General features: G+C 54.8%; 2 protein-coding genes and 1 long non-coding RNA gene across 4 annotated transcripts in view; 1 reads left to right on the plus strand and 2 right to left on the minus strand.

Moving 5' to 3' along the window:
• The window catches only part of SELENOV (selenoprotein V), a 15882-nt gene extending 14957 nt beyond the window's left edge, over window positions 1-925 (minus strand). Inside the window, exon 1 of the mRNA XM_058427049.1 lies at window positions 920-925. The gene's annotated coding sequence lies outside the window, so the exon portion shown is untranslated. The remainder of the gene's footprint in view (window positions 1-919) is intronic.
• LOC131381069 (uncharacterized) overlaps window positions 1-2012 on the plus strand; it is a 59935-nt gene extending 57923 nt beyond the window's left edge. The window contains exon 3 of the long non-coding RNA XR_009209513.1: window positions 1882-2012. This is a non-coding gene — a long non-coding RNA (uncharacterized LOC131381069). The remainder of the gene's footprint in view (window positions 1-1881) is intronic.
• Window positions 1794-11952, minus strand: DLL3 (delta like canonical Notch ligand 3). Of its 2 annotated transcripts, XM_032172956.2 has the most exons (9): window positions 11849-11952; window positions 11413-11700; window positions 10211-10268; window positions 7677-7919; window positions 6466-6683; window positions 4975-5197; window positions 2947-3526; window positions 2653-2737; window positions 1794-2011 (listed from the first exon to the last, which is right to left on the minus strand). In XM_032172956.2, exons 1-9 carry the CDS (start codon window positions 11915-11917, stop codon window positions 2006-2008), a joined length of 1770 nt encoding a protein of 589 aa, XP_032028847.1. In that variant the 5' UTR covers window positions 11918-11952; the 3' UTR covers window positions 1794-2005. The 2 variants fall into 2 exon arrangements, with proteins under 2 accessions (XP_032028847.1, XP_032028846.1); XM_032172955.2 differs by lacking the exon at window positions 1794-2011 and having other exon boundaries at window positions 2554-2737.
• Window positions 11953-16675: the final 4723 nt, after the last annotated feature.

Genomic DNA, 16675 nt, shown 5'->3' on the forward strand with positions numbered 1-16675 from the left:
TTTTTTTTTTTTTGAGACAGTCTTTCTTACTCTGTCACCCAGGCTGGAGTGCAATAGAGTGATCTCGGCTCACTGCAACCTCTACCTCCCAGGTTCAATTGATTCTCCCGCCTCAGCCTCCCAAGTAGCTGGGATTACAGGTACCCACCACCATGCCTGGCTAATTTTTGTATTTTTAGTAGAGACAGGGTTTCACCATGTGGCCAGGCTGGTCTCAAACTCCTGACTTCAGGTGATCCACCCGCCTCAGCTTCCCAAAGTGCTGGGATTACAGGCATGAGCCACCGCGCCCAGCCTGCTCTTTGGTTTTTGGTGTAAATTTGAATTACTGTCTGATGTTACCTGCTTTCAGACTAAGGAGTTTCCTTATTTCTTGTAAGATGGTCTGTCAGTTTGCCTGCCTGACACAGTACTCATTTCTGGGAACAAACTGATCTGAGGGGAGCAGGGACACCCCGTCACCTATATATTCCATGTGATCTGGGCAGGCTGACGTCACTTCCTACCACACAACAGGCAAATGAGCAAGCCTGGCCAAATCAGAGGAAGCCATACTGCCTGGCAACTGGTTTAGGAGGGCCTACCAACAAGCCAGGGCCAATGAGAGACTGCCCACAGTGAAATCAATCAAGGGGTAAGAAGAGGCAACTGGGCCGGGCGCGGTGGCTCACGCTTGTAATCCCAGCACTTTGGGAGGCCGAGGCGGGCGGATCATGAGGTCAGGAGATCGAGACCACGGTGAAACCCCGTCTCTACTAAAAATACAAAAAATTAGCCGGGCGTGGTGGCGGGCGCCTGTAGTCCCAGCTACTCGGAGAGGCTGAGGCAGGAGAATGGCGTGAACCCGGGAGGCGGAGCTTGCAGTGAGCCGAGATTGCGCCACTGCACTCCAGCCTGGGCGACAGAGATCGACCACGACTAGATCGGAAGAACGTCGTGAAAAAAAAAAGAAGAGGCAACTGGAGAAAGACCAGGAGTCCCAGTCCATTGCTGCTGGAAGCCACATCTACCCCTAGGATTTTTCCATTTTATGAGCTAATACTTTTTTTGTTTTTGTTTTTTTTGAGACAGAGTCTTGTTCTGTCTCCAAGGCTAGAATGCAATGGCACAATCTCGGCTCACCGTGACCTCCGCTTCCTGAGTTCAAGCGATTCTCAGCCTCCCGAGTAGCTGAGATTATAGGTGCCTGCCACTGCACCCAGCTAATTTTTGTGTTTTTTAGTAGAGACGGGGTTTTGCCATGCCGGCCAGGCTAGTCTCCAACTCCCGACCTCAGGTGATTCACCCACCTCGGCCTCCCAAAGTGCTGGGATTACAGGCGTGAGCCACCACGCCCGGCCACTAATACATTTTTTTTTAAAGAGACAGGATCTTGCTGTATTGCCCAGGGTTTAGTGCAGTGGTGTGATCATAGCTCACTGCGGCCTCAAACTCCTGAGCTGAGGCGACCCTCCTGGCCTCAGCCTCACAAGCAGGTAGAACTACAGGTGCACCACCAGGCCTGGCTAATTTTGTTTTAATTTTTGGTATAGGGGTCTCGCTGTGTTGCCCAGCTGCTCTCCAACTCCCAGCCTCAAGCAATCCTCCTGCTTCAGCCACTGATCTCACTCAGTGGTTCAGTGGGATTACAGGCATGAGCCACTGCACTCAGCCATAAATTCTTTTATATTTAAAGCAGTTTGAGTCGTTTCAGACCCCTACAACATCAAGAGTCCTGTCTTCTATTCTCCTCAGGAGACAAAATCTCTTCCCCTCAGCCCCAACACCAAATACAAAGCCTCGTTAGACAAAACTGATCACAATAATAGCCTTTATAGGTGTCTCTGGAGAGATGGGGTGAGAAAAAATAGGACATAAATAACCATTATTTACAACTTGCAGCAGTAAAGCTCTCCCAGACACCCCTTCAAGATTGAACTCCAAAGCCCCTGGGGCAGAGACTGGGCACCACCGAGCAAATACAAAAATCCACGCTCTGACTCCAGGTGCGGATGGAGGAGACGCGTCAGGCCTAGAAACAAAATGAGTAGGAAGCATTAGAGAGGCTGCCCCTCTGCCTCCCCTGCCTCCCCGCAGAGTAGAATCAGTGGAAAAACTCTGGCGGAGTCGGCATCGTGACCTCTTCAAGCCCATAGCTTTTTCTTTTTTTTTTTTTTTTTTTGAGACGGAGTCTCGCTCTGTCGCCCAGGCTGGAGTGCAGTGGCACTATCTCGGCTCACTGCAAGCTCCGCCTCCCGGGTTCACGCCATTCTCCTGCCTCAGCCTCTCCGAGTAGCTGGGACTACAGGCGCCCGCCACCACGCCCGGCTAATTTTTTGTATTTTTAGTAGAGACGGGGTTTCACCGTGGTCTCGATCTCCTGACCTCGTGATCCGCCCGCCTCGGCCTCCCAAAGTGCTGGGATTACAAGCGTGAGCCACCGCGCCCGGCCGCCCATAGCTTTTTCAAAGAGAAGATGGCAGGTAGCTCGAAACGACAAGAGGGATGCAAAATAGAATGAAACTAAGTTAGAACTGAAAATGGGCTTAAAACCTTCCAGAGACTCTACCCAATTCATTTCACAGACAGAATCGAGGAAGGGTAGGGAAAAAGCAGGTGCTGCCTCTGCCCAGCGCGCCCAGTGTGTAGCGGGGGGAAAAGGGGCGTTGCTACCTCCCGAGCGAAGATGGAAGGAGCAGATATGACATAAATCCCTCGAGGGTCTACATCTTCAGGGCGATTCCAATCTACGGACGGGCTGTGGGAGGAAAAAAAGAAGAAAAACTCAGACCCTTAAATTCTCAGATCTTGTTTTCCCCTACCCATCACAAAGGGGAACCCAAAGCCAGCTACCGGGTAAGAGAGACCGACCAGGGAAATGCATCAGGGAATCGGGCCAACTGCACCACGGAGATGGGTACAAGCAGCCAGCAGCGCAAGGCGTTCGTCTGCGGCGCAGCCCCTCACCTCGGGCCATCCCCGGGACCCTCCTGCGTCCTTAGGTTGTTGAGTGCATCCGGGAGTGCGTGGACTGACGGCTCCGGGGTCCCAGCCAGCAAGCGAGACCCAGCATCCTGGGCGTGGCCACGGCGGCGCACGTGGACCAGCAAGAGCGCAGCGCCGGCCACGCCCGCGGCCACCAGCAGTCCCAGAGCAGGCGGCAAAAGGTAGCGCTGCGGGTCCCCGGGCCTCAAGCCCGGCGGGGCCGCGGGCAACGCGCTTGCGCCGTCGGGGTGCACTGGGAACTCACACCGCGCTCCCATGTAGCCGGGCGCGCAGGCGCAGACGAGGCCGGAGAAGTGGGCGTAGCAGCGGCCGCCGTGAGCACAGGGGCGCGAGGCGCACGGGTCCGCGCGCTCGCGGCAGTCGCGGCCGCCGAAGCCCAGCGCGCAGGAGCAGCGGTGCGCGCCGCCGCCCTCCACACACGTGCCGCCGTTAGCGCAGGCGCGGCCCGCGCAGTCGTCCAGGTCGTGCTCGCAGCGCGGACCCGCGAAGCCGGCGCGGCAGCGGCAGCGCAGGGCGTGGCCCAGGTCCAGGCAGAGTCCACCTGTGGGGAAGGGAGCGTCAGAGGGCGCAGTCCGGGAGCCGGGGACCCACCTGCCCGCGCTGTTTCCCAGCTCTATCATCGCTGCACGGGGTCCCCTTTTTCTCTCTGTCTCTAACTCAAGGGCCAGCGTCTTGGAGTGTGCCAGGAAAGCCAGCTCGCTGCTTTTCTACCTAATGAAGTTTTGGAATAATTAATTCAGCTCCACCTCTTTGGCTCTCGGTGCCCTTGTCTCTTTTTCCCTCGGCTTCGATCATACTTCAATAGTAGACAGCTCCCAGAACTATGTGTTTGAACCCTCTGGCCTTCCTCTGCCTAGAGTACCCCTCCTCTCTTCCCTTCCTCCTTTTCTCACATTTTTTCCCACCTTTTCTCTTCCCTAGCCCACCCCTCAGGTTTCTACTCCGATGCTCCTTCCTCCATCCCAGCCCTGATCACTGCCCTGTGCTCCCAGATCACAGCCCTGACCACCCACCCTGGGCTCTGTCTGAGGGTGTCTGTTTTCCCCTCTGGGCTGGTACCCCCAGGAGGGTGCGGCCCAGAGATGTCCTGGTCCGTGCAGTGTCCCTAGTACCACACACCCCAGAGTGAACACTCAGTGTTTGGGAGAGAATTATCGTATTCACTCGCAAGAAGATACACAGCCAGCTCTCTACATTCATACATTCATGATCTTTTTTTTTTTTTTTTTTTGAGACAGTCTCACTCTGTCGCCCAGGCGGGGACACAGTGGCACGATCTCGGCTCACTGCAACCTCCGCCTCCCGGGTTCAAGTGAGTCTTCCGCCTTAGCCTCCCGAGTAGCTGGGATTACAAGCACCTGCCATCACGCCCGCCTAATTTTTTGTATTTTTAGTAGAAACAGGGTTTCACCATGTGGCCCGGGCTGGTCTCCAACTCCTGAGCTCAGGTGATCCGCCCGCCTCGGCCTCCCAAAGTGCTGGGATTACAGGCGTGAGTCACCGTGCCGGGCCGCATTTAATCTTTTAGCACCGATATCAGGTCTCTTCTCTCCTCAGAACCTTCCTGTGGCTCCATCTCAGGGGAAAAGTGAAAGTTCCCCTTCTTGTGACCCAGGGGGTCCCACAAGATGTGCCTCAGTCACCTCCCTGACCTCATCTCATCAGTGTAACCACACTGGCTTCCCTGCTTATCCTCAGCACACCAGGCACCTCAGCTCTATCAGGCAGGGGCAGAGATTTTGTCTGTTTCATTCCCTGCTGTATCCTCAGTGCCTAGAATAGGGCCTGGCACACAGTAAATTCTCAGTAAATATTAATAGTTATGAGATAAGGAATGTCTCCTTGCCCATTTTACAGGCTTGGGGGTGGAAGGTCAGGTCCCCAGGCCCTAGGGTTAGAAGAGTCAAAGCCAGGATTCCAACCCAGGACTGTCTGAGCCATGCAGGACCCCCACCCCCATCCCTCGCCGTTCAGGCCTCCAGGCCTCACCATTGCGGCATGGCCGCAGGCTGCACCGGTCCACCCTCTTCTCACAGTTGGAGCCTTGGAAACCGGGTGGGCAGTGGCAGATGTAGGCAGAGTCAGGGTCTGCACCCCCGACACACAAGCCACCGTTGAAGCAGGGTCCATCCGCACATGTCACCCCGCTCACCTCACACCGCAGCCCGTAGAACCCACGCGGGCAGGCGCATTCAAAGGACCCGGGTGTCTCCTGGGCAGGGACAAGAGTACTTGAGAAGGGTGTCTCCTTGGAGAAAAATCCCATCCCCCTCCTCAGTCCTAACCACTGGGGGCTGCTCCTTGTCCAGTCCCCAGTCCCACTGTGCAGGGGCCACCCAGGAGGTCCTCCCGACATCCCCTCGATCCACTCCACATTTTTGTGTCTGCCCATGTGACCCCACAGGGAGGAGGCTCTGGGGACCCAGAGTGACCCCATTCCCACCACTACACCTTTGCCTACCAAATGCTGCCTGCCTGGTCTGCCCTCCTCGCTTCTGTCTACACTGACGAGTCCTACTGGGAGGTCCTAGATCTTAGCCCACCTCCTCCAGGAAGCCTTCTCTGGATCTCTCCTTCCCAGGGCCTCTCCCTAAGTGTTTTTTGTTTTTTTTGTTTTGTTTTGTTTTGTTTTGTTTTGTTTTTGAGACGGAGTCTTGCTCTGTCACCCAGGCTGGAGTGCAGTGGCGCAATCTCGGCTCACTGCAAGCTCCACCTCCCGGGTTCACGCCATTCTCCTGCCTCAGCCTCTCCGAGTAGCTGGGACTACAGGCGCCCGCCACCACGCCCGGCTAATTTTTTTTTGTATTTTTAGTAGAGACGGGGTTTCACCGTGGTCTCGATCTCCTGACCTCGTGATCCGCCCGCCTCGGCCTCCCAAAGTGCTGGGATTACAAGCGTGAGCCACCGCGCCCGGCCTCCCTAAGTGTTTGAACCCTGAGTGTGGCAGTATCCAGGTGGCCCACACTGGAACCTACTCTATCCCAGCACTCCATGCCAGGCTCACTCACTGCCACCTCTGCACCCTTGCTCCCTGCAGGCCACTCACCTGGCCACCCTCTCTAATCACGTCCCAGAAGCCCCAGCCCCGGGCCATCTCCAGGAAGCCTTCTCTGATGTCTCCACCCCCTGTGCCCACAGATCCCAAATCTCCAACCTATTTGGCCCCACCGCCCACTACCTTGGGCCCTGAATCATTCTCAGTCCCGCAGCAGGGGCAGCTGTGGCCCCACGTGGCTCCTCATCACTTCCACTCCCACATCTTTCGGGGCCACCCACTGAGCCTGCCCTCCCCAGTCCCATCCCCATCACCTAATCCTACTTCAAGGCCCCAGATGCAGGCTGGGTGCCTCCAGGAAGACCTCCCTGATAGTTATTCCCAGATCTCCTCCTCAGGCTGGTGTCTCATGGAGCCCCAGGGAGAGGGCTGTGGTTCCCAGGGTAAAGTACTAAGCAGGACAAGGTGGGAAGGGTGACACTGACACTACAGCTGCCTCCATTTGCACACGGGTTCCCGTCACAGGGCCCAGGCCCAGGGACAAGGCATCCAGTGGTAGCAGAGGACGGGCCCCTGGGGCTTAGGCAGCTGCTGGTGGAGACAGGGACCGTGCAGAGGGGTCCAGTCCAGCCCTCTAGGCATCGGCATTCACCCGGCTGCTCACAGAAGCCATACTCGGGGCTGCAGCCTGCTCGGCACACCACTATGGGGGACAGAGAGGCAGAGAGAAAGGGAACACCAATGTCGGGGAGGACCAGGGACAAGATGGAAAGCAGGGAGGTTTCTGAGCACGTTCCCTGAGCCACCTCGCTTCATCTTTGTGACAGATAATCATCGGGACTAGATGGTACTGTGACCCACCCCCGTTTACAGATAGGGAAACTGAGGCCCACAGAGACGAGGTGACCAGCCCACCTAGGAAGTGGAGGAGTGATGATGTGAACCCAGGCCATCAGGCTGGAGTCTGTGCTCTTGGAAGGAGGATGGGACGGGGGCACCCAGGTGAGATCGTGAGGATAGGAGACAGTGAGGGGATTTGGGATTGGTGGGGGGACCCCTGGCCTTTCAGGGAAGATGGGAGTGTCTTGAATTAGGGTGGCTCTGAGAAGATCTGGATTAGCCTGGGAGTGCTAGGGGCCTTGGTGGGGCTCTGAAATCTGGGGAGAAGTCTGAAGAATTCCAAGCTTTAAGAAGCCACGGGTTCTGGCCAGCAACCCTGGGGAGGGAGGATGGAGGGCCCCTCTGCCAGAGTGGACTGGGAGGAGATTCCAAAGCTTTCGAGTGGGAGTAGGGAGGGCCGCAGAATTAGAAGAGCTTTGGAGTCCTAGCATCAGGACAGGGTGTGAGTGTGGGTTAGGGAAGGAACTGGAGGGTGCCAGCATAGAAAATGGACGTGGGCTTCCGATTTGGGGCAACAAGAGGGCTGGGAGAGGGAAGGGGGCTCGAGGAGCAAGGCAGGGCTGGAGAGAGGTCCAGGGTCCTCAGTTTCTCCGAAGGTGGCAGCTGGATGGTGGGCGGGGTCTGGGGTACATCCGCAGCAGTCAGCGCGTTCCCCAGCTCCCTAAAGAGGGGTGCCTGGGGTACATGGTGGGGGACTCTAGAGTACCCTGAAGAGGGTGAGTGGGTTGTGAGAGGAGACTGGCGGCCGCGAGTGACGCTCAGGAGGGGCCGGGGTCGGGTCGAACGCAGGACTCACGCGGCGCCTCACACTCGTCCTCGAGCGGTGCGCAGGGGCGCAGTCCCGGGCTGCACCGCGAGGGGGCGCTGTGCGGACGGCAGAGGCGCGTGCACGCGGTCCCGACGGCAGGCGGCTCGCAGCGCGCGCGGTACGAGAAGCGCAGCTCCCAGGCGCCTGCGCGCTGAATGTCCCGGGCCCACGGGCCCCCGGCTGCCAAGCGCCGCCGGCCAGCCACGCGCGCCAGCAGGCTCCAGGCTGGCCCTGCGGGGACAGGCAAAGGAGGGGTGCTGGGGTGGGCCCGGCCGAACATGGATGCATACGGAGCGCCCCGGCCGCATTCTCCCCGAACCTCCCAGAGAGGCCAAAACACCCTCATGGAGCCCGGGGGTTCTTGGACCTCGCGAGTAGAATGGCAGTCACCCTCCTTACTTTAGCAAGGCCGCGAACTCCCCAATGCACCCTGGGACCTGCAATGTCGTGGTCCTTTCTAGTACCCTAGGTAACAGTTCTCTTGGCCAGGCATGGTGGCTCAAGCCTGAAATCCCAGCACTTTGGAAGGCTGAGACGGGTGGACCACCTGAGGTCAAGAGTTCAAGACCAGCCTGATCAACATGGTGAAACCGTCTCTACTAAAAATAAAAAAATTAAAAAAAAATTAGCCAGGCGTGGTGGCGCACACCTGTAATCCCAGCTACTCGGGAGGCTGAGGCAAGAGAATCACTTGCACCCAGAAGTGGAGGTTGCAGTGAGCCAAGATCGCACCATCGCACTCCAGCCTGGGTGACAGAGCAAGACTCCCTCTCAAAAAAATAAAAGTAAAAAATAAAGTTATCTCATAGAAACCGTAATACTCCTGTATTTTGACCCAGATCTTTTGTTGTTTTTTTGTTTTTTTGTTTTAGTAGAGACGGGGTTTCACCGTGGTCTCGATCTCCTGACCTCGTGATCCGCCCGCCTCGGCCTCCCAAAGTGCTGGGATTACAAGCGTGAGCCACCGCGCCTGGCCTGTTTTTGTTTGTTTGTTTTTTGTGACGGAGTCTCACTCTGTCGCCCAGGCTGGAGTGCAGTGGTGCGATCTCGGCTGGATCTCGGAGCTGCCAGCTCCGCCTCCCGGGTTCCCGCCATTCTCCTGCTTCAGCCTCCTGAGTAGCTGGGACTACAGGCGCCCACCACCACACCCAGCTAATTTTTTTGTATTTTTAGTACAGACGGGGTTTCACCATGTTAGCCAGGATGGTCTCAATCTCCTGACCTCGTGATCCGCCCGCCTTGGCCTCCCAAAGTGCTGAGATTACAGGCGTGAGCCAACGCGCCCGGCCTTGACCCAGATCTTTGTAAATTGAAGTAATGATGAGACCTCTAACACCCTGTGACATTTGGTACCTCCATATGGCCAAAGAACAATAACATGTCTGAAGTGAGGTCATAACACCCCTAAATTGTGCCTCCGGATCTTCCTATATCAAAATAGTGGCAGAGACCCCAGTTACTAGACCATAAGTTACCACATTACCTGAGACCTTGGGATACTGGGAGAGTGACACTTTCTTGAAGGCAAAGGTGTCACCCCCCAAGATTGTGACACAGCTTTCTACATCAGAACGGTGAAGAAATGGCTCACTCCTAGAATTCCAACGTTTGGGGAGGCCAAAACCAGTAGATTGCTTGAGCCTAGGAGTTCGAGACCAGCCTGGGCAACATAGCGAGATCCCATCTCCATAAAAAATAAAATAAAAACAAGAAAAAAAGTGGCAACAAAACCCCCACTGTGGGCCTTACATAGCAATAGAATCTCCCAAGTTGAGGATAAGAATGCCCTGTATCCCTCCCAGGAACCTCTACTCAGTATTCTCCTTGGTGAAGCTCCAACATCCCACAGGGCTCCCTGGGACCTCCACATGGACAAGGTGACAGAGCTTCACATAAGGGCCGAGCGTGGTGGCTCACGCCTGTAATCTCAACACTCTGGGAGGCCGAGGTGGGCGAATCACGAGGTCAGGAGTTCGAGACCAGCCTGGCCAACATGGTGAAATCCTGTCTCTACTAAAAATACAAAAATTAGCTAGGTGTGGTGATGCATGCCTGTAATCCCAGCTACTTGGGAGGCTGAGGCAGGAGAATTGCTTGAACCCAGAAGGCAGAGGTTGCAGTGAGCTGAGATCATGCCATTGCACTCCAGCCTGGATTACAGAGCAAGACTCTGTCTTGGGGGAAAAAAAACTTCACATAGAAGAACCAGAAGTAACTCATATTGCACCCTGAGCTCTCAACATCAGATGATAAAGTAGGGCTGTGAAATGCTACGCCCTGCTCTGGAGGCTTTGATAGTAAGAGAGCTTCCCCTACTTCATCTGGTACCAGAACCACAGACTGCTACATCCAGTACCAGGGACATTTCTGTGCCTGAGATGCCAAGAGCCCTGGAGCTGTCTACACTCGGCACCACATCCCAGGAGCTGTGATGACATCATAAGACCTATAGACGACACCACCAACCCCGTGTCTCACGTGGGCCCCAGCTCCCGACCAGTCCCAAGACTGAAGACACTCACCTCCAGTCTGGTCTCCTAATTCCTCTCTCCAGGTTTCGATGATGAGAGAGAAGGTGCCCTGGTTGGGTGAAGGAAGGGGGAGATGAAAGATGAAAGACAGTGGTTAGGGTAAGTACTCAATGAAGGCCAGAGTTCAGGAATGGGGGTGATGGCCATTGCTGGGGACTGAGCAAGCAAGGGACAATTCCCAGAGGGACCAGACCAGCCCAGGGAAGGAGTGACATCTGTGGCTTTTTTTGAGGTGGGGGAGACAGGGTCTCACTTTGTCAACCAGGCTGGAGTGCACTGGCGCGATCATGGCTCACTGCAACAACCTCCCAGGCTCAAGCAATCCTCCCACCTCAGCCTCCCCAGTAGCTGGGACTACACGGTGTCACCATGCCCCGTTATTTTTTTTTGTTTTTTGTTTTCGTTTTTGTTTTAGAAACGAGGTCTCACTATGTTACTGAGACTGATCTCAAACTGCTGGGCTCAAGCGATCCTCCTGCCTAGGCCTCCCAAAGTGCTGGAATTACAGGGTTAGCCACTGGACATGGCTTGCCTTATTGAGCACTTACTACGTGGTAAGCACTTTATTCAAGAGATGTGGTTGAATCGCTCAAAAGGGACCCTTGTGAGGTACCAGGATGATCCCATTTTTAAGCTTAGGAAACTGAAGCTGGAAACCAGGCAGTCACTTGTCCAAAAGGACAAGGGTCAAGAATTGCAATACAGGTCTGTTCATCTTTGTGCCTTTGGGTTGTGGGGGTGGGAGATAGGATTTTGGAGGTGAAAGAGTAATTAATACAGGACCCAATTGAAAGAACTGAGGACAGAAAAAAAAAAGAGAAGATATTAGTGGTCCCCAAGACAAGGTGTGAGAGGTTTGGGGATAAAGATGAGGACCCCAGTTTTTAGGGATCCCCAAGGAGCAGAGGTAGGGTTCCTTGAGTTTAGGATTTCAGAGTTTGGGTTTGAGATTCTGGGAATTTGGGGTCCCAGCATCCAGGGCTGGTGAATCAGAACATTTAGAATCCCCAGTGTGTAGAGTTTAGAGGTCTGGGAATGTGGGGTTCCAGATGGTAGAGTTACTGGTCTGGGAGTTTCGTCCACCCCTTGGGAGGCAGGATTAGGGTCTTGGAAGCTGGAGGGGAGAGAAGGTGGAGGTTTCGCTGGCAGGGTTAGGCCTCCGGCACCGGGAGTCCCCTGGGGGCAGCACTTACAGGCCAGGCGTCCCGGAAGGGCACCTGCAAGAGGCCATCGGGCAGTGGGAGATCAGGTGCGGGCGCTCCGGGCTGCTCGGTGTAGACGGGTCCGCGCGCACTCAGCGCCGCGCCCAGGGCGCACGGGGACGGGGACTCGGCGGCCTCCTCCGAGAGCCCAGGCTTCAGGCAGACTCTGAAGAAGAGGCGGCAGGGGCCCCGGGCGCTGCAGGGGGACCGCGGGGCCCCAGGGCCTGGACCCGGCCCGAAAGAGTGGATCTGCAGCTCGAAGACGCCAGCGGGCCGTGCCTGGGACGGAGACGGGCGTAGGGTGAGGCGGCCGGGTGGACCCAGGCTTCCCGTCCGCCCCGCGCTCCCTCCCCAGGACCTTCAGGTCGCACTCACCCCTCCCCTCCGCATTCATCCCTTTCCACACCACCTCCCACCTGGCTCTGACCTGGGGGAGGAAAATGAGAGCTAGGATCACAGTCTGGGAGAGGAGCCGGGACATCCGTGGGGAGACCATGGCCTTCTGGGGTGGGGGGGTCTCGGGAGTCGCAGCTGCTGGCTTCCAAGCCTTATATCTGAGAGAATGGCCCCGCCCCTTCAGGCAGCTACCCGGCCCCAAGGGACCAAGGGCAGGCGGGGCGGGGGGGCGGTCACAGGGGAAGGGGAGCGTGCAGGAGCAACAGCGAGCTTCCGTCTGTGGTCGTGGGCACGAGCGAGGTCATGAGTGGGTGATCCCGCGACTTTGTGTGTGGCTGGGGTGGGGTGGGGTTGGGGGGCTAAGCCTGTGTGTGAGGTTGTACGTGATTTTAAGATTTTGTGTGTGTGGTATGAACCAGAGCTACCGGAGGGTGCACATGACTTTGTGATTGTGAGTCCACGTGGGACCGTGCGGCTCAGCATATGCCTGGAGTTGTGTGTGATTGACACATTTATGAGGTTGTAAACAATTCTGATTCTGCACGAACACCCGAGTGGGAAACTAGAAGTGTACACGACTTCGTGATTGTGTGACGCTTTGAGATTGTGTGACTGTGAGGATGCTTCTCTGTGCGTGTGTGTTTATGGGAGATCCTGTATAGGCATATAAACCTGTGACTTTGTGCTCTGTGAGGGTGCGATAGAGGCTGTGCAAGGTGGTGAATGGCTGAGGGCGCCTGTGTATGAATGAGACTGGGTTTGAGAGGTCCACGGACGCAGCCGCGTGTGAATACGATGAAGATCCGGAGTTCTTTGTAGACCCCTGTGTGTGCTGGTTTGTGTGAATGAGACTGGGTTTGGGAGGTCCACTGGTGTAGCTGTGTGTGGATACGATGAAGATCCAGGGCTCTTTGTGGACTCCTGTGTGCAGGCGTGTGTGTGTTCCCCCTCCCCAAGACAAAGCCACCCTCCCAAACCCCGCAACGCGGACGCACCAGACGCCGGGGCGAGGAGCTCGGCCTCAAAGGGGGCTCCCAGCTGTATGTAAATGCCGCCATCTGCCGGGCGGCCGAGCCCCTCCCCCTTCGGGCCGCAGCTGGGCTGCCCATTTGGCCTCCGGAAGGTGTGAGGAGCAAATGGGCAGGAAATTCCGTCTTCACATACAGGGACCCGCTCCCCCACCCCAGAAGAATTGCGGGGGGACATCCCGGGCCCTTCAGAAACCCTTTAGTATTCCAGGACCTCAGCAGGAAAAGCCAATTAGGAGCAGATGTCCCAGCCCCTCTGGTCATAATTGCTCCCTGCCAGGCATGGAGCAAAACCCTTGAGCTGGGGTAACTTCTTTGTTTCTCCCCGCAAAGTAAAAAACTTTAGTGCTCAGAGGCTAATAGTTACAGGGAAAAATACAGGTTCAATTTATATGTTTTTTTCCAGAGAAGTAAGACATAGTAACCAACGAAGCATAGCCCAGCAGAGCCAGGCATACAGTAGGCGCTTTTTTTTTTTTTTTTTTTTAGAAGAAGAAGTTTTGCTCTTGTTGCCCAGGCTGGAGGGCTGGAGTGCAATGGTGCGATCTTGGCTCACTGCAACCTCCACCTCGCGGGTTCAAGCGATTCTGCTGCCTCAGCCTCCAGAGTAGCTGGGATTACAGGCACCCGCCACCACACTCGGCTAATTTTTTATATTTTTAGTAGAGACAGGGTTTCACCATGTTGGCCAGGCTGGTCTCGAACTCCTGACCTTCAAGTGGCCCACCCACCTCAGCTTCCCAAATTGCTGGGATTACAAGCGTGAGCCACTAATCCCTGCCCAGTTAATTTTTTAATGAATGAAGACCAGGCTGGGCACAGCGGCTCACGCCTATAATCCCAGTACTTTCCGAGGCTGAGGCAGGGGACTGCTTGAGGCCAGGAATTTGAGACCAGCCTGGGCAACACAGCAAGACACACTTTTCTACAAAAAAAAAGAAAAAAAAAAAGGAAGAAAGGAGAAGAAGGAGGAGGAAGAGGGGGAGAAGGAGAAGGAGAGGGAGAAGGAGAAGGAGAAGAAGGAGAAAAAACCAGCCTAAAGATTCTGACAACAGTGGCGTTTCAGCAAGGCAGGGCCATGGGTCAGATTGGGCAGAACATCCCAGGCTCCTTCTCCCTGTATTTGTCTTTTCCACTCCCTTATTTTTTTAAATTTATTATTATTTTTTGAGATGGAGTTTTATTCTTTCGCCCAAGCTGGAGTGCAGGGGCTCCATCTCCGCTTACTGCAACCTCCGTCTTCCGGTTTCAAGTGATTCTCCTGCCTCAGCCTCCCGAGTAGCTGGGATTACAGGCACGCACCACCATGCCTGGCTAATTTTTGTATTTTTAGTAGAGACAGGGTTTCACCATCTTGGCCAGGCTGGTCTTCAATTCCTGACCTCGTGATCCGCCCGCCTCGGCCTCCCGAAGTGCTGGGATTACAGGCGTGACCCAACGTGCCCGGCTCCACTCCCTTCTTTAATTCCTTTTTCATCATTCAGACTTCTCCTCCACGCAGCACTAGCTAACACTCCCCAGAAGCATCAAGCACCTCCTCTGAGCTCCCACATCCCCCTGTGATTCTTTTATTCTGCCCGACCCCTCTGTCTGTGCCTCCCTCAGCCTTGACCACTCTGGCCTATGAGGTCTTTATTTTTTTTGAGATGGGGTCTCTGTTGCCCAGGTTGCAGTGCAGTGGCATTATCCTAGCTTACTGCAGCCTCGACTTCCCAGGCTTAAATGATCCTCCCACCTCAGCCTCCCAAGTAGCTAGGATTACAGGCATGAGCCACCACACCTGGCTAATTTATTATTTTTTGTAGAGATAGGGTCTCCCTACATTGCCCAGGCTGAACTCCTGGGCAAAAGCAATCCTCCCACCTCAGTCTTCCAAAGTGCTGAGATTACAGGCATAAGCCTCCATGCCTGGCCCTGTGGGGTTTATCTAAGCACAAATCAGACCATTTCCTTCACCTGCATTAGACTCTTCTATAGCTCCCCAGTGCCTTCTAAATATGTAAGCTTCTAAGGCTGACATTTGAGACCCTCCTTCCACATCCCCCCTGCCCAGACAGGTTATGTGGCCCCAAGGAGTAAAGCCAGAACTTGTAAACCAAAGTCATCTGGAGGCAAATTAGGTCTCATATTGGGTTAGGTGAGGGAATAGGCTTCCCATCACAGAATATATTTTAACAGAATTTGGGCAACCAGCTGTGGAAGGAAGCAAATTCCTGCCCTGGATGATCATTGGGGGGAACAGATTGCAGGTCTGAGATATCTCAGAATTTTTTTTTGTTGTTGTTGTTTAGTTTTGGTTTTTGTTTTGTTTTTTTTGAGATGGAGTCTCGCTCTGTCACCTAGGCTGCAGTGCAGTGGCTCGATCTCAGCTCACTGCAACCTCTGCCTCCCGGGTTCAAGCGATTCTCATACCTCAGCCTCCCATTTAGCTAGGATTATGGGCGCCCACCACCACGCCTGGCCTGTTTTGTTTTTTTTCCCCTAGAGATAGAGTCTCACTATGTTACCTAGGTTGGTCTCGAACTCCTGGCCTCAAGTGATGCTCCTGTCTCAGCCTCCTAAAGTGTTGGAATTACAGGTGTGAACCACTGAGCCTGGCTCTAAAATTTTAAAGATCATAAAAATTGCCAGCCTTTGTGAAGGTTTGTGGCAGGCACGATGGCATTTCATGTGGATTTTCTTTTTTTTTTTTTTGAGTCGGAGTCTGGCTCTGTTGCCCAGGCTGGAGTGCAGTGGCGCGATCTCGGCTCACTGCAAGCTCCGCCTCCCGGGTTCACACCATTCTCCTGCCTCAGCCTCTCCAAGTAGCTGGGACTACAGGCGCCCACCACCACGCCTGGTTAATTTTTTTTGTATTTTTAGTAGAGGCGGGGTTTCACAGTGGTCTCGATCCCCTGACCTTGTGATCCGCCTGCCTCGGCCTCCCAAAGTGCTGGGATTACAAGCGTGAAGCACCACGCCCGGCCTTCATGTGGATTTTCTTGTGGTGTGTGGTGTGTGGTGTGTGGTGTGTGGTGTGTGGTGGTGGGGTGTGTGTGTGTGTCATGTCGTGTACTTTAAGGGATTTCTGAGCATCTTTCTGGCTATTCACAACTTTTCTTTATATGTTGACCGCAGTCACCATAGAAGGCCATGCTGGCCAGGCGCAGTGGCTCACGCCTGTAATCCCAGTACTTTGGGAGGCTGAGGCAGGCAGATCACTTGAGGTCAGGAGTTCAAGACCAGCCCGGCCAACACGATGAAACCCCATCTCTACTAAAAATACAAAACTTAGCCGGGTATAGCGGCGGGCGCCTGTAGTCCCAGCTACTGGGGAGACTGAGGCAGAAGAATCGCTTGAACCTGGGAGGTGGAGGTTGCAGTAAGCCAAGATCACACCACTGTACTCCAGCCTGGGCAACTGAGCGAGACTGTCTAAAAAAAAAAAAAAAAAATAGGCCATGCTAAGGTCGCATTTAAGCGAAGGCCTAAAGGAGTAAGTTGTGTAGACTCTAGGGAAAAACACTTCTGGCAGAGCGAACAGCAATTGCAGAGGCCCTGAGGTAAGCACGAGGCCCTGAATGTGCCTTAGGTACACTCAGCTATCCCAGGGCTTCCCTCCTCACTTCATCCCATCTCTGCTCAGATGCGCCTTCCCAAGAGGCCTCCCGACCATCCCATCAGGTCTAAACCACTCCTCGGAATCCCCAGATCACTGCTGCTCCTTGCTATACTTTTTCTATATGCATTTATTACCCTAGAAAGTTATCTGATCATTTGTCTCCTCCGTGAGAACACTGAACATCATCAGCTCATGACAGCAGGGCTTTGGTTTTTTGTTTTTTTTTGAG

This window comes from Hylobates moloch, unplaced genomic scaffold (assembly GCF_009828535.3).
Source record: "Hylobates moloch isolate HMO894 unplaced genomic scaffold, HMol_V3 SCAFFOLD_13, whole genome shotgun sequence".
Classification (NCBI taxonomy): Eukaryota; Metazoa; Chordata; class Mammalia; order Primates; family Hylobatidae; genus Hylobates; species Hylobates moloch.

Bases quoted from the DNA above. Each gene is read 5' to 3' on its own strand.
- DLL3 (XM_032172955.2), bottom strand. From the start codon at position 11,917: ATGGTCTCCCCACGGATGTCCCGGCTCCTCTCCCAGACTGTGATCCTA. The intron at 7,920-10,210 runs GTGAGTGTCTTC...CTGTCCCCGCAG, and splicing joins ATTAGGAGACCAGACTGGAG to GGCCAGCCTGGAGCCTGCTG. The intron at 2,738-2,946 runs GTGAGGGGCTGC...TTCCTCCCACAG, and splicing joins GGTCCCGGGGATGGCCCGAG to CCCGTCCGTAGATTGGAATC.